The sequence below is a fragment of the Balaenoptera physalus genome, assembly GCF_965194825.1.
Source record: "Balaenoptera physalus genome assembly, chromosome: 9".
In the NCBI taxonomy this organism is placed as follows: domain Eukaryota; kingdom Metazoa; phylum Chordata; class Mammalia; order Artiodactyla; family Balaenopteridae; genus Balaenoptera; species Balaenoptera physalus.
In genome coordinates, this window is record NC_138888.1 from 31722487 (window position 1) to 31740320 (window position 17834).

The 17834-nt window shown below is 37.6% G+C and overlaps 1 protein-coding gene across 10 annotated transcripts in view; it reads right to left on the reverse strand.

The window, feature by feature from the left end:
* Nucleotides 1–384: 384 nt before the first annotated feature.
* AKAP7 (A-kinase anchoring protein 7) overlaps nt 385–17834 on the reverse strand; it is a gene marked incomplete at its 5' end in the record, with an annotated part of 141452 nt that continues 124002 nt past the window's right edge. For 4 of the 10 annotated variants that reach the window (XM_082474825.1, XM_082474830.1, XM_082474831.1 and 1 more), the window contains one exon: nt 385–1527. In XM_082474825.1, the coding sequence (XP_082330951.1) occupies nt 1322–1527 (206 nt within the window). In that variant the 3' untranslated portion in view covers nt 385–1321. Of the gene's footprint in view, nt 2409–17834 lie in introns of all 10 variants that reach the window. The other 6 variants (XM_082474832.1, XM_082474834.1, XM_082474827.1 and 3 more) reach the window with 4 other exon arrangements.

Genomic DNA, 17834 nt, shown 5'->3' on the forward strand with positions numbered 1-17834 from the left:
AGCCGTCTACAAACAGTAAAGCCCTCCGCCCCCAGGAGGGACTCCTGGTAAGCAGCTCCCAGGTCTTTGCATCTGGATGGACCCTCTCTTTTCATCTCTGCTACTGACATCACTTCAGTGACCCACTGTTAGCAGTTTATGAGATGCTATTGAGATTTTCTTTGCCTTCAATGTTCTGTTGTTAATCCTCTGTGAAGCTGACTGATTTGAAGAGCTTTAAAAGTCTCAGGTTAAAGGTGCTCTGCCAGCTGTGCTATCTTAGCATGAAGGACAAAAACGTAAAAGTTAAGAAACACTAAGCTATCAGAGCGCCTGTTTCTGACTTCACTATATTCACAAAGCTCCAACAGCTTCTAAGAGTGAGACAAAAAAATAAAGAAAGGCAACAAGGGAAAACAATACATTTATTAACAGGCATGAAAATGCATAAACTCACTTATAAATAAATGTAGTATAATTTACCCAGTGAAAAAATAGCTAAAATCCATGAGTAAACTGGATTTTTATCTTTGAAATGATTACATATTTGATCTCTAATAATTTCCCCCTCCATCATGATCTCTTAGTAGCAGCAATTTTACACTGACTATAGAAAAAGCTGTTACCAGTGATTATTGTATGGGAGGGAAACTTTTCAAGAATTTTCTTTAAAAATGAACCAGTGCAAACAAATTCAGATTATGAGGGATACAGTAAGACCGGGGGCTTATCTTCAGAAAAGTAGAAAATAAAAATCCCAAACATTCATTAAGAAATGAAAAAGCAAATTACATTTTGATCACTGAAAAATAACTCATATGGACATTATAAAACATTCTTAACCAGTGACTGCAATAATTACATTTATAAATGTTCATTCAAGTACTAGTGATCAATAAACATTCAAAGTCTCATTAAAAGTAACACTAGGCATAGATACATGTGAACAATGCTTCTTTTGATTTAACAACAAAAATCATGTCAACAGGAGACAAGTTACCCTTAAAATACTGTATTTTTTTTTTTTGTCTGTAAATGATTTTCCACAGTCTGTATATTTTATTTGTGAGGACCCAACGAACATCTCACAATGGCTAATTAAGAAGTCCTTTCTATAAAATGAATCTCGGTATTATAGAGATAAACATTCTAAAACACAAGTTTAGCTTAAAAATAACAGTGCAGAATCAGTTTTCTTTCGTAAGAAATTGTTAACTCCTTACCAATGTTGGTTTGCTGTTGTGCAGACTCTATCAGAACACTTCTGTGGTATTTACCAAAGAGCTATTTAATGAGCTGAAAAGATTTCATAAACTCTGGTACCACGATAGCAATGTAGAGCTTACGTCAAAATTGCGCTGAAATCAACATCATTTCCTTCATTACTGTTGTTAATGAATCTTCCTTCAAAAAGCTCCCTCCTAATTTTGGCCTGAGTCTCAGGCTTTAATAAAAGTTCCTTTATCTGTTTCACTTTGGACTGCAGACCCATCCTCTCTCGACGCAAAGCTTCATTAATTAAGTCCCGGATTCCAATAGGTTTCTGGCCTATGGAAAAAAAATTATATGATACATTTTACATACAAATGCCAATGAAAAACATTAAATATGGCACACTGACTTATCAAAAGAGGGTTAAAAAGAAACCTTTAAAATGCTGCCCACATTTTATAAAAAAGGTTGCATTTCACCAAAAATATATCATTTACATGAAACAAACTTACTGTAAATAAAGATCACTGCATAAGCGACAGCACACATAGGACAAACATGAAACATTATGGACTAGCTATATGGATAATAATTTCAACAGTGATCATTTTAATCATAGCACTTGTTAGCTCTGTGTGTGTTTTGGCCTCAGATAAAGTAGTCAAATGCCCTGCTAAGCAATATAAATGGCAGTATTCCATTTATGGCAAGGCCCCTTCCATGGCCTTTGAATCCACGAGGCATCACGCAAAATCCTCTCTCCGACAGCCTCGGCTGAGGGCAAGTAAAACCTGGGCCATTCTTCCTTCATAAATTAATTTCCTCTGATAGTCCCAGCACTCCATTTCTCTTCTGTTGTGTTTCAGGAATGCAAACACATCGATCATGAAAGTATTAGGCAATCTCCACAGATTGGACAAGAGACACTTAAATAGCACAATGCAAATTAGTCCATTGACTCGGCAGAGGGGAGCAGGGATGCTTCTCACGGAGCGGCGGGGGCCTGCCTGCCTTCGGGTCTCATTTCCTGTTGTTGTCACTGTCAGTGCCATTCCTATCAGCCTCTTCAGTTTTCACAGAGCTCCCATCCCCTGGCTTGTTTTTGTTCTGTGTTTCTTCCAGATACTGCTGGACAGCCTTGAGCACCGCATTCTCCACCAGCCTCTTACTGAGCCTTACCAGTTCAGCATCATCGGGCTCACCTCCATTCTTATCACCTACATTCCACAATAGAGAAGATAGGTCACTGAGATCATATTGCCATAGAAACTCAGCATGCAGGGGCCAGCTAGTTCAGTTAGTTACAAAGAGCAAGTGTCCTTCAGTCTGGTAAACTGGATCTATAAATCCAAGAATACTGGCTTGGCCTTTCATTTGGTATTTGCAGAAGCAGGAGACTGCCTGTCCCTGAAGACTTCAGGTTGAAAAGCAGTTCATTAGCCCCAATCTAAAAATATTCGACCTAGCAATGCTGGAAGTTCCCCATTTCTACATGGGATTTTTGTTTTTCTCTCATCCAAAAGTGATTACTACTACTGAAGTCCACATACCCACCACCTGGAGCCTCAGACATGTGAAATCACCAACAAGATGTATTTGCTTCTACTTTGCCACTACCAAATGTCAGGTAATTGAGATTTCCTAATCAACTAGCCACATAGGATCAGTAATTTGATAACCCTTGGCCTGGATGGTTGTTAACAAAGTCTCAGCCCTCCCATGAAGACAAAGGCAATTACTACTGTTAGGAAATGGTTAAAATAAGCTTGTAAAACTAATATTCTTTTTAATTTCAGAGCTATCACTGCAACTTAAGAAATAGGAAACTCTTCGAGGAAGAGTTAGGATTATGACAGTAAATTACTAGATGTTAGTATTTTATGGCCATTTTGCTTCCCTGCTAGTGATGATCAAGGTTAAATTATCCTTTCATTTTTCTGTAAAAGGGATGGTTGTCATCTGTTCAAATGCTGCACATTTCCCACTCATTCTCTTTCTTGTCTCCCTTAACTGAGGAAAAAAAAACTAGGGGGCTCGTCTCTCATGCCCAGTCAGTCCTTCATCTCCTTCCACTGAGCTATGGATCCAGGAAGGCAGATGACTGGAAGCAAAGACATCTGAGCACCTAAATATATTAAGTAAATGCTAACAGATCTCAAGGGAGTGATAGCATTACAATAATAGCAGGGGATTTTAATACTCTACTTCCAACAATGGATAGATCATCCAGACAGAACATCAATAAGAAAACATTGGATTTGAACTACACTTGAGGCCAAATGGACCTAAGAGACATATAAAGAACATTCCATCCAACAGCACCAGAATACACATTCTTCTCAAGCACATACATAACATTTTCCAGGATGGATTATGTATTAGGTCACAAAACAAGTCTTAGCAAATTTTTAAAAATTGAAATCATACCAAGTATCCTTTTCTGACCACAATGGTATGAAACCAGACATCAATAACAAGAGGAAAACTGGAAAATTCACAAACATATAGAAATTAAACAAACACTCATGAACAACCAATGATTCAAAGATGAAATCAAAAGGGAAATTAAAAACATATATCTTGAAACAAACAAAAATGGGAACACAATATACCAAAGCTTATGATCCAGCAAAAGTAGTGTTAAAAGGGACGTTTATAGCAATAAATGCCTGCACTAAGAAAAAAGGATGATCTCAAGTAAACAACCCGAACTTGGGACTTCCCTGGTGGTCCAGTGGTAAGAATCTGCCTTTCAATGCAGGGGACGTGGGTTAGATCCCTGGTCAGGGAACTAAGATCCCACATGCCACGGGGCAACTAAGCCCACGCGCCACACTGCTGAGCTTGCGCGCCTCAACTAGAGAGCCTGTGTGCTGCAAACTACAGAGCCCAAGCATTCTGGAACCCACACACTACAACTACAGAACCCACGCACCCTGGAGCCTGTGCACCACAACTAGAGAAGAGAAAACCTGCACACCACAACTAAAGAGAAGGCCGCGGGCCACAGCGAAGAGCCCACATGCCACAACGAAAGATCCTGCATGCCTCAACGAAGATCCCACATGCCACAACTAAGACCCAACACAGCCAAAAATAAATAATAAATAACTTAAAAAAAAAAAACCTAACTTGACATCTCAAGAAACTAAAATATAAGAACTAAGCCCAAAGTTAGCAGAAGGAAGGACATAAAAATCAGAGCAGAAATAAATGAAATAGAAAATAGAAAAACAGTAGAAAAGACCAATGAAGATAAGGGTTGTTTTCTTCAAAAGATAAAACAAAAACAACAGACGTTTAGCTAGACTTACCAAGATAAAGAAAGAACTCAAACAAAATTATAAAGAAAGAGGAGACATTACAACTGATACCACAGAAATAAATATCATAAGAGACTACTGTGAACAATTATAGGCCACTAATCAGACAACCCAGAAGAAATGGATAAATTCCTAGAAACGTACAACCTTCATGTCTGAATCATGAAGAAACAGACAATCTGAACAGACCAATAACAAATTTAAGATTAAATCAGTAATCAAAAACCTCCAACAAATAAAAGCTCAGGACAGTATGGCTTTATGGGTGAATTTTACCAACAGCTGATGTGCAATAAATCTTACTGTGCTGAGATTGCGCACAACGTCTCCTCCAAGAACCGCAAAGCCATTGTGGAGAGAGCAGCCCAGCTGGCCATCAGAGTCACCAAGCCCAACGCCAGGCTGTGCAGCGAAGAAAATGAATAGACAGCTCGTGTGCATGTTTTGTTTGTGTTAAGAAAACAGTAAAATGGCAAAAAATAAATAAAATAAAAAATAAAGAAGAATTAATACCAATTCTTCTCAAACTCTGCCAAAAAAAAAAAAAAAAACCACCAAAACAACAACAACAACAACAAAAACCCAAAGAGGACATAACACTCCCACACTCATTTTATGAGGTTAGCATTACCCTGATATCAAAGCCAGGTAAGGATACTATAAGAAAAAAAAACAAAAAAACAAAAACAACCCCAGGCCAATACCCTCATAAATTTAGATGCAAAAACCTCAACAGAATACTAGCAAACCAAATTCAACAGCACATTAAAAGGATCATACACCACAATCAAGGGATATTTATCCCTGGGATATAAAAATGGTTCAACATATGCAAATAAATCAATGTGATACACCATATTAACAAAATAAAGGATAAAAATCATATGATCATTTCAATATATGTAGAAAAGACATTTGACACAATTCAACATCCCTTCGTAATAAAAACTCTCAACAAACTGGGTACGGAAGGAACATATCTCAACATAATAAAGGCCATATATGACACACCCACAGCTAACACACTCAATGGTGAAAGGTTGAAAGCTTTCCCTCTAAAATCAGAAACAAGGCAAGGGTGCCCACCCTCACCACTCTTATTCCACATAGTAATGGAAGCCCCAGCAAGAGCAATCAGGCAAGAATAAGAAAAAAAAGGCATCCAAATCAGAAAGGAAGAAGTATGATTGTCTCTGTTTGCTGATAACATGATCTTGTGTATAGAAAATCCTAAAGACTCCACCCAAAAAAACTGTTAGACCTAATAAATGAATTCAGTAAAGTTTCAAGATACAAAATCAACATACAAAAATCAGTTGCATTTCTATACAGTAACAATGAACCATCTGAAAAAGAAATTTTAAAAATAATTCCATTTAAAATAGTATCAGAAACAATAAAATACTTGGGAATAAATTTAACCAAGGAAGTGAAATATCTATATACTGAAAACTATAAGATTCTGATGAAAGAAATCGAAGAAGACACAAACAAATGGAAAAATACCCCATGTTCATGGATTGGAAGAGTTAATATCATTAAAATGTCCATACTATTGAAAGCCATCTATAGATTCAATGCAATCTCTATCAAAATTACAATGGCATTTATTCACAGAAATAGAAAAAAAAAAATCTTAAAATTCATATGGAACCACAAAAGACCCCCAAAAGCCAAAGCAATGATGAGAAAGAACAAAGCTGGAAGCATCACACTTCCTGATTTCAAAACAATATGGTACTGGTATAAAAAAAGACATATAATAGGCCATGGAGCAGAATCAAGAGCACAGAAATAAACTCACACATATACGGTCAACTAATATTTGGCAGTGGAGCCAAGAATACATAATGGGGAAAGGACAGTCTTTTCAGTAAGTAGTGCTGGGAAAACTGGATATCCACATTCAAAAGGATGAAATTTGACCCTTATCTTACACCACTCACAAACATTACCTTGAAATGAATTAAGGACTTAAGGCCTGAAACTATAACATTCCTAGAAGAAAACATAGGAGAGGAGAAAAGCTCCTTGACTTTGGTCTTGGCAATGCCTTTTTTGGATATGACACCAAAACAACAAGCAACAGAAGTAAAAATCAACAAGTGGGACTACATCAAACTAAAAAGCTTCTGCACAGCAAAAGAAGCAATCAACAAAATGAAAAGGCAACCTACAGAATAGGAAAAAATATTTGCAAATCACATATCTGATAAAGGGTTCATATTCAAAATATATAAGGAACTCATACAACTCAATAGCAAAAACACAAAAAAATCCTATTTAAAAATGGACAGAGAACTTGAATAAACATTTTTCCAAAGAAGACATGCAAATGGCCAACAAGTACATGGAAAGGTGTTCAAATCACTCATCATCAGGGACTGCAAATCAAAACCACAATCAGGTATCACTTCACACATGTTAGAATGGCTGTTATGAAAAAAAAACAAGAAATAACAAATGCTGGTGAGGATGTAGAGAAAAGGGAACCCTTGTGTGCTATTGGTAGGAATGTAAATTGGTGCAGTCACTATGGAAAACAGTATGACGATTCCTCAAAAAAGTTAAAAATACAACTACCATGCGATCCAGCAATCCCACTTCCGGGCATATATCTGAAGAAGATGAAATCACTATCTCAAAGAGATATCTGTGCTCCCCTGTTCACTACAACATATTTCACAATAGCCAAGACATGGAAACAACCTAAGTGTCCATCAATGGTTGAATGGATAAAGAAAATGTGGTGTATATATATATATACAATGAAATATTATTCAGCCATTAAAAAGAAAGGAATCCTGCCATTTGTGACATGGATAAACCTTGAGGGCATTATGCTAAGCGAAATAAGTCAGAAAAAGACAAGTACTGTATGATCTCACTTACATATGGAATCTAAAAACACTGAACTTATAGAAACAGGAGAATGGAGGTTGCCAGGAACTGAGGGGGATAGGCCCAGAAAATATGTTGGTCAAGGGAACACACTTTCAGATATAAGATGAATAAGTTCTGGGGCTCTAACGTACAGCATGGTGACTACAGTTAACAATACTGGATCCTATACTTGAAAGTTGCTATGAGAGTGGAGCTTTAATGTTCTCAGCATAACAACAAAATTATAATTACGTGAAGTGAAGGATATGTTAACTAATCTTATTGTAGCAAACATTTCACAATATATAAATGTATCAAGTCATCACCACTGTACACCTTAAATTTATATAATGTTATATGTCAATTATACCTCAATAAAGCTGGAAAAAAAGAAGTAATTAGAACGCTCACACATTAAACATCAGCTCAGTTTTGGAATATCACCCATGACCTCCAGAAGCCAAAAGCCCAATGCAGCACTTACGACCTCAGGTCTGGGACAGGCAGACACAGAGGGTGTGAACAGGAAGATGGACATTATTTTCTAACCTCACATGTAACAGGGATTGGAATACAAAAGCATATATGCCAAGGGTGAGAACTGGTTCCTAACCCTCCTTCTGAGCCCCACCACTTCTCCTTAACACATGTCCGAGGCCAATTATGCTTATAACCATCATTCCTAGCAACATCCAAGCAGAAGAGGGATGGGTTAAAGGCCCATCTGGACATGCTACAGTGGGAGGCCTTAGCAACTGCTCTCCCCTCAAAAGTGACAATATGGTACTCCAGGCCCATGACCAAAAGCTTTAACTCAGTGATCTCTATATAGAATTTACTAAACTAAATATGTCAAGATATTGTTAAAAGAAAGATAAAGAAATTCATTACTAATACCATACTTGGGAGCAAGTTTAGACTATTTTTATTAGTAAGAATGAATGAGTATATTGCCTAATATTTAAAGAATTCTATTAATCTTACAACACAGTGTTTATACTGTATAGATGTACCTCCAGATGTGTTACCTGGAACTATTTTATAGTGGCTCTTCAAATTTAAGAGGGAAAATCAAACTTCACATGAAGAAATACTTTTTAAGTACCCTTCAATACACTGTAAATGACTCTCTACATCTGCCACCCTATTTGTGCTCTACATCTAGACCAGAGATTGCATTCTTGCAGCTCTTCCTGACCCCAGTCAGCTTTAAGATAACATCACTCATCATATTACTGATACATCACCAGTAAGATAATAGGGTTGGATTTGAGTCTAATCATTACTCAGTCTCCAAGAAGCATATCAGGTCAAAAAGTGTGTGCTTCAGTGATTTCTCTCAGTACACAATAAAGTGTCCCATTACTTCAAACATTAAGAAATTTAAAACACAAAAATCTTCCCACAAAAAGTTAATTTTCCCTTCTGACTTTCATATTTCTGTTTATGCTTTTACTATTAACCAAGACAACCAAGCTCAAAACAAGATTATTACCATCTTTAACTCCTTCCTTTCCCTACTCAACCCACTTCATCACCAAGTCTTATCCATGTGCCCTTCACAATTTCTCCCCTCTTCAATGCATCTAGTATAACATCTCTGGATTAATATTTCTAAAACATCCCTTTTACTCTCCATTGTCTCTACAGGAAAATTTAAACTTGCCTTCCAAGGCTTTCCAAAATTTACCTTTGGTGATCACCTACTACTGTCGCACTTCCACTGTCAGCTGCCAGCATCTCCTCAGGAACCTCTTCACCATTCCTTATTTCTAGGCAGTCCTTCTCTCTCACCAACTAAACTCCCATCTACTCCATGAAGCCTTCCTTGACTAACCCAGACAGAAGGGATGAGCTTCCACTGGATTACTATAACTCTGATTACATGTATAGTACATGGTTGCTTGGTCATTCATTCAACAAGGGTGCATGGAGGACGTACTATATACCCAGCTATTTTAGCCTACGGTGATACAGCAGAGAACAAAGCTAAGTCCTGCTGGTTTTCCTTTTTTAATTTCTTTACAAATTATGAGCATTACTTATCAATGTATTTATTCACCAACTACTGATTCAGTATCTGCTCTGCTAAAGACACATCTTGAGTGCAGAAACCATGTCCTAGTCTTCTCGGTTATCTCCTGCTCTGCTACTCCATGGCACGGCAATAAGAGCTCAATAAATACTTAGCTCAAGGGAACTGTGGACTAAAAGTCCTTGCAGGCAGCAGCAACACTTTTTAAATGTTCCTATTTTCCTATAAGGATAGCACACCATGGCCAGAAATTTAAGTTTAATATTAAATTTCAATTGAGAACAGAGAATTCCAGAATAATCCAAATATCCATGTGAAAAATCTCCATCTACTCACTCTGCTTGATGAACCTGGTCAGTATGCCAAAATATCCAGCCTATGGGTCAAATATTAACTATCTACAATAACAAACTAATTAACCAATCAACAAAAAATAAAGTTATAAATGAATCTTCCAGATCTGTCCTGGATTCTTGCCCCACCTATGATTTCCACAAAGCATCCTCAGACTATCAACATTGGCCCAGGGAAAAGCATATTGAAAGGCTCGTCACAGAGCCCTGCGAGAACACAGCAATTCAAGAAATGCATATCTTCGTTCCAGTGAGACTTTTTGTGTTCCCACTTTCAGTAGACTTAATTCAGCTTGATTGAAAGAGGCATTTTAAGATTAAAGTATTTTTCTTTTGACCACTACTTGAATAAAGTCATCTGTCTCCCACAGTGACCTCTAAGATAAATGGCTGCATTCATTTTACCTGAAGCCTAGTTAACAATGGCAGTTCAATGTGTCACCGCAAGGTACATGATTTATCATTCGATATTCCAACAAAAGTACACACAAAAAATATTCCCAGTGGGAGGAATCTAAAAAGAAATGATACAAATGAACTCATTTACAAAACAGAAATAGACTCAGAGACTTAGAGAAGGAACTTGGGGTTACCAGGGAGGAAGGGCTGGGGGAAGGGACAGTTAGGGAGTTTGGGATTCACAAGTACACACTGCTATATCTAAGATGGATAACCAGCAAGGACCTACTGTACAGCACAGGGAACTCTGCTCAATGTTATGTGGCAGCTTGGATGGGAGGGGAGTTTGGGGGAGAATGGATACATGTATATGCATGGCTGAGTCGCTTTGCTGTGCACTTGAAACTATCACAACATTGATAATTGGCTATATCCCAGTACAAAATAAAAAGTTTAAAAAAATAAAATAAAATGTCTGCATTTTTTATGTTAAAAAAATATTCCCAATGTATGTGGCACCCTCTCGACAAAAATATTCTTTCTTGGTCTACCAAGGTTACTTACTATCATACCTATTTAAAATGACAGATTAATCTTTCTCTTTGACACTGTTTTTTTAGAAATCCCCCACCAGAATATTTTTAATCAATTTCTTAGGAGAATACTAAAAATATAAAAGAAAGGTAATGAGAAATGCTATCAAGTCCACCAAACATAGTAGTGTCCCTAAAAGAACAGACTTAAGAAACTTTTCAACAAATTTGAAGGAAGCAATTCCACTCTCTGTAAGAGTTGTAACATCATTAATCCACGGTATGTACCCAAGATTCAGCTTTTATTTATATTACCTGAGATCACTGATACCAAGCCAGCACATAGATAAAATTTATATCTCTGATTATAAAAAAGAAAATAAGTGACCTCCTTTGTGGTAGCAAGAATTATGTGCTACCTACTGGGATAATTTAAGGTCAACATTAATGTGGGTCAGCTGTTTTTATGTGTGAGTTGACCCAATAATTGCTTAATTGATATCACACGAAGGGCTCCAGAAACCATTACCACCCTCCACCCAATGCCAATATCTAGGTGCCTATTTGTCCTGACAAGAATAAATCATATTAATAGTTTTTAAAAGAGAACCAAAAAAATCTTCATTACAATGCCATGTAAGATCTAAGAGAAAGAGTACAAACACATTAAAAGTTCTCATTTGTCCCAATCAAAATCCCAGCAAATTATTTTGTGAATATCAACAAACTGATTCTGAAGCTTACATGGAAAGGCAAAAATAAACATTATAACCAAGACAATATTGCAGGAGAACAACAAAGGCAGAGGACTGACACTACCCAACTTCAAGACTAACTATAAAGCTACAGTAATCAAGACAGTGTGGTATTGGCAAAAGAATAGACAAAGACATCAGTGAAAGAGAACAGAGAGCCCAGAAATAGACCCAGACAAGTGTAATCAATGTGATCTTTGAAAAATGAGCAAAAGCAATACAATGGAGCAAAGACAGTCTCTTCAACAAATGGTGCTGGAACAACTGGACATCCACATGCAAAAAAATAAATCTAGACACAGACCTGAAACTCTTCACAAAAATTAACTCACAATGGATCATAGACCTAAATGTAAAAAGCAAAATTATAAAACTTCTAGAAGAAAACACAAGAGAAAAGCTAGATGACCTTGGGGATGGCAGTGACTTTTTAGATACAACACCAAAGGCATGATCCATGAAAGAAATAATTGATAAGTTGAACTTCACTAAAATTAAAACCTTCTGCTCTGTGAAAGACAATGTCAAGAGAATAAGAAGACAAGCCAGAGTCTGGGAGAAAGCATTTGCAAAAGACACATCTGATAAAGGACTGTTATCCAAAATATACAAAGAACTCTAAAAGCTCAACAGCAAGAAGACAGACAATTTGGTTAAAAATGGGCCAAACAGGTACATGAACACATGCTCAACATCACTAATCACCAGGGAACTACAAATCAACACCTCAATAAGATATCACCTCACACCTGACAGAATGGCTATTATCAAAGAAACCAAGAGATAACAAGTGTTGGAAAGGATGTGGATAAAAGGGAATCCTTGTTGCTGGGAATGTGCATAGGTGCAGCCACTATGGAAAACAGTATGGAGCTTCTGCAAAAAATTAAAAACTGAACTACCATGTGATCCAACAATTCCACTTCTGGGTATTTATCCAAAGAAAAAAAACCATTAACTCAAAGAGATTATATGCATTCCCATATTCAAGGCAGCATTATTTACAACAGCCAAGATAAGGAAACAACCCAAGTGTCCATCAATGGATGAATGAAGAAAGAAACTGTGGTACATACATACAGTGGAATATTATTCAGCCATAAAAAAGAATAAAATCTTGCCACTTGTGACAACACGGATGGACCTAGAGGGCCTTATGCTAAGTAAAATAAGTCAGACAGATAAAGACAAATACTGTACGATATTACTTATATGTGGAATTAAAAAAAACCCCAAACCCATAGATACAGAAAACAGATTAGCAGTTGCCAGAGGCAGGGGGCTGAGGGTAGGTGAAATAGGTTAAGGGAGTCAAAAGGCATAAACTTCCAGCTATAAATAAGTCATGGGCATGTAATGTACTGCCTGGCAATTATAGTTAACAATACTATACTGCACATTTGAAAGTTGCTGAGACAGTAAATCATAGAAGTTCTCATCATAAGAAAAACAGTCCTGTAACAATGTGTGGTGATGTATGTTAACTAGACTTATTGTGGTGATCATTTTGCAATATATACAAATATCAAATCATTATGCTGCCTAACTGAAACTAATATAATGTTATATGTCAATTATACCTCAATTTATAGAAATGGGCTGACGACCTTCATAAATACCTCATCAAAGATATACAGATGGCAAATAAGCATATGAAGAAAGGCTCCACATCATATGTCATCAGGAAAATGTAAATTAACACAATGATATATCATTATACAACTGTTAGAATGGCAAAAACTGGAGCACTGACAACACCAAATGTTGGTGAGAACGTGGAGCAACAGGAACTCCCATTCATTGCTGATAGGAAAACGAAATAGTATGGCCACTTTGAAAGACAGTTTGGCAGTCTTACAAAGCTAAACATATTCTTACCATATGATCCAGCAATCATGCTCCTTGGTATTTACCCAAAAGAGCTGAAAACTTATGTCCACACAGAAACCTGCAGAGGGATGTTATAGCACTCTTACTCATAATTGCCAAAACTTGGAAACAGCCCAGACATCCTTCATTAGGTGAAGAGATAAACTGTGGTACATCCAGATTATGCAATATTATTCAGGGCTAAAATAAAATGAGTTATCAAGCCATGAAAAGACATGAAAGAACCTTAAATGCATATTACTAAATGAAAGAAGACAATCTGAAACGGCTACCTACTGTATGATTCTAACTATGTAACATTCTAGAAAAGGAAAAACTATGGAGACAATAAAAACATCAGTGGTTGCCAGGGGTTGGGAGAGGGGAGAAAGGGATGAATAGGTAGAGCACAGAGTACTTTTAAGGCAGTGAAAATACTCTGTATGATACCATAGTGATGGGTATATGTCATTACACATTTGTCCAAACCCACAGAAGGTACAGCACCAAGAGTGAACTGTAATGTAAACTATGGACTTCGGGTGATTACAGTGTGTCCACATAGGTTCATCAATTGTTAACAAATGTACTGCTCTGGTGAGGGATGCTGATAATGGGGGATGTTATGCATGTGTAAGGGTAGAGGGTACATGGGAGATCTCTGTACCTTCCTCTCAATTTTGCTGTGAACCTGAAACTGATCTAAAAAGAATAGTCTTAATTAGAAAAAAAATATTCTCACTTGCTGACATACCAAGTATCAAAAAACTTGAGCTGGTATCTGAACCAAGGCTTCTTAAGCACCTTCCCATCACCTGCACAATTTCGCCCTTCTCATTCCTACAGCATAATGTAGCCTCCTTAGAAGCAAAATCTTTTTTAGCTGAGCTTACGTTTTCTTTCACCTACATAGACTAAAAGAAACACTAAATATAGATCTACAGGCTATTCAGAAAGTTGAGGTGGCACGCTCAGCTTCCTTGCACACCACCTGCAACTCATCGGAGATGAGGGACAGGTCAAGAAGTGCCCCCAAGTACACATTTAAACTGACACCGTCCTCGGACACTTGTCTGCCAACACTGTGGAAAACAGAGTTGCTGTAAAGAAAGCTCCCCTCTTCTTGTCAAATACCAGAACTCTCCCCCACCCCCAACACACACACACCAGAAAATGTTAGAATTAAATCAACAGAACCATATTTTAAATATTTTCTAGAATATAAAGTCCAAAGAGGAAAGAATCCTGCCTTTGTAAGTTTTATTCTTGATTTAGTAGCACAGAATAAATGTTTAAAATGATGATGTTTTATGCACAAAAGGACAACCCCCAGGGGTTCTGGAGAACACTATACTCCAACACTCCACCCTCACCATTTTTAAATTGGAGGGGTAGGAGTTGATTGCAATTAGACTGAATATCAAAGGTAGCCTTGAGGGGAACCAAAGAGGAGATAAGGTCCAAAAGGCAGTGACCTGCAACCTCAGTGGGCACAGGCATGACGCAGGTGGCACCAGCCAAAGCTGTCATGATGACTAAGGGTTCTGAGCCCCTTGAGTCTTTTGCTAACACAGCTGGTACCTCCAGAGTCTTCCCTTCCCTCCACTGTTCCCCAAGTCACCGCCTGAAGCCAGCCCCCTCATACATCCCTGTAGGAACCTCCAAATCACATGGCTGAGGACGATTTCTATGACTGGTACCCTCAAGACTGCCCTTCATATGGTCATATCAGAGGTGGGACACGACATATGCCCTGGATGTTTGTAGGCCAAAAACAGTCTACCAAAGAACTCTTTCCAGACATACACAATAGCCTTTTAGATAGACTTCTCTGTTTCGGTCTGTAACATCAGTTTTCTGAGTTCACACTATGGTCCACATTTTTCTTTACACAATTTCTGCTGTCGTGCTGTCATTTCTCATTGGAAACCTTGATGATGTGATAGAACTATCAGTGGTGATGTGGCAGAATTCCTAATATGTGTGCAAGGAGGGAAAAACATGATATACATATGACTTTGAAATCCAATTCTGCCATTTTCTATCTGCACAGGCTTGTTCACAATCTCTCCAAATTTAAATTTCCCATCAATGGGCCAGCTGCGAGGATAATACACCTTGCATTGCTGCTGTAAACGTAAGAGATAAGGTATGGAACATGGCTCACAATGTGCCTGGAATGTAGCAGGCTATCAAAGTAGGATAATCATTTTATTAGTACATTTTATACATCTGTTCTGATTAAATCTGAGTTCAATTTATTTTAAGAAGAATGGTCTCAATACGTACTAAATACCAATCATTAATTTACTCAAACACCTTATTAAGTGCTTACTACGTGCCATTACTAAGTATTTAACAAGAAATAAGATATAGTCTCTGACCACACAGAAGTTGGCCTAGGAGGATGACTAATAATGATTGCAAAACAACGGGTGAAATGCTCTAACAGAACATGTGTTCTGGGTCCAATGGAGTTGGGAAGGGATAACAAGTTTAAGCTTCAAAGAGAAGGTATGTCAGCTCAGTGAACAGGCATTTACAGGCACAGGGTAAGGGAAAGCAGAAAGGTTTTCCAGACGTAACAAAGGCATGGGTGTGTGCACAGAAGATGGAAATGCACGATGCACCTGGGGAACTGGAGGTACTTCCATGGTGCTGGAATAAAGAGTTCAGAGTGCCATGGGTGGGGCAGGGATGGTGCAGGGAGAAGGCTACAGAGCAGGTAGGGATGAAGGGCCCTATGGACCATGTTATGGAGTCTAACTGCATTCTATAGGCAATAGGCAGCCACTGAAGGATTTTAAGCATAGCATATTTTAGAAAACTCACTGTGATAGCCCACGTGGAATATAGAAGAAGGACTAGAGGAGGCAAAATAGAGACAAGTTTTGCAATAGACAAAAAGAGAAACAATGAGGACCTGAACTGTGGTAAATGCAATAGGAAAGAAAGGGACACATTACAGAGAGAGTGAAGAAACAGGAATACTGGCCATTGGGCCAATTATATCAGCAGAGGATGTTAAGGAAAGCAGAAGGGGAGTGCAAAACACACATATATATAAAGAAATATATATAATATAATATACATATAAAGAAAAAATGGCCCAAATGTTTGACATGAAATAAAAACCATAATCCTAAAATCAAGAAGCTCAGAAAATATCAAGTATAAGAAATGTGAAGAAAATCACACCAAGGAACATGATGATCAAATTGCTGAAAACCAGTAACAAAAGAAAATCATAAAAGCAGCCAAAGGAAAAAGGATGCATTATACAGAGGAATAAAGACAAGAATGACAGCAGACTTATGCATGAGAAACAATGCAAGCCAAAATACACTAGTACAACATCTTTACTAAAAGAAAAAGAAAAGGCAACTTAGAATTCTTCATCTGGACACATTACATTTTAAAAGTGAGGATGACAGAAATATTTTTTTCAGACATATAAATGCTGAATTAATCCATCATCAGCCAACTAGCACTGGAAGAAATGTTAAAGGAAAAAGTTAAGGCAGCAGGAAAATGAGACTAGATGGAAATTTGGATCTATTCAAAGATGAAAAGAGAACTAAAAACTGTACACATATAGATGAAAATAAAAGACTTTCTTTCATTCTTAATCTCCTTAAAAGACAAATAACTGTTTTAAATGGGGTTTATAAAATACGTAGAAATAAAGTATACGGTAGCAACAGCACAAAGACTAAGGGAAAATGGAAATAATTGTCATAAGCTTCTTATGTTAAATGTGAAGTGGCATAATATTATTTGAAGGCACACGATTGTAAGGATGTATATTTTGAAAATCTAGAGCAACCACTAAAGTAAAAACAAAAAAGAGGCATAACTAATAAACTAATAATGAACCTAAGATGAAATCCTAAAACTTCTTAATATAAAGTAATGCAATAAAAGAGGAGAAAAGGGAAAAAAGAGATCAGACAACTAGAAAACAACAAGCAAACTGGGTGATTTAAACTCACCCATATTGGGAGATTGGTTCAAGATGGCAGAGTAGAAGGACGTAAGCTAACTCCCTCTTGCAAGAACACCAGAATCACAACTAACTGCTGAACAATCATCGACAGGAAGACACTGGAACTCACCAAAAAAGATACCCCACATCCAAAGACAAAGGAGAAGCCACAATGAGATGGTAGGAGGGGCGCAATCACAATAAAATCAAATCCCATAACCGCTGGGTGGGTGACTCACAAAATAGAGAATAATTATACCACAGAAGTCCACCCACTGGAGTGAAGGTTCTGAGCCCCACGTCAGGCTTCCCAACCTGGGGGTCCAGCAATGGGAGGAGGAATTCCCAGAGAATCAGACTTTGAAGGCTAGCGGGATTTGATTGCAGGACTTCGACAGGACAGGGGGAAAGAGAGACTCCACTCTTGGAGGGCTCACACAAAGTAGTGTGCGCATCAGGACCCAGCGGGAAGGAGCAGTAACCTCATAGGAGATTGAACCAGACCTAC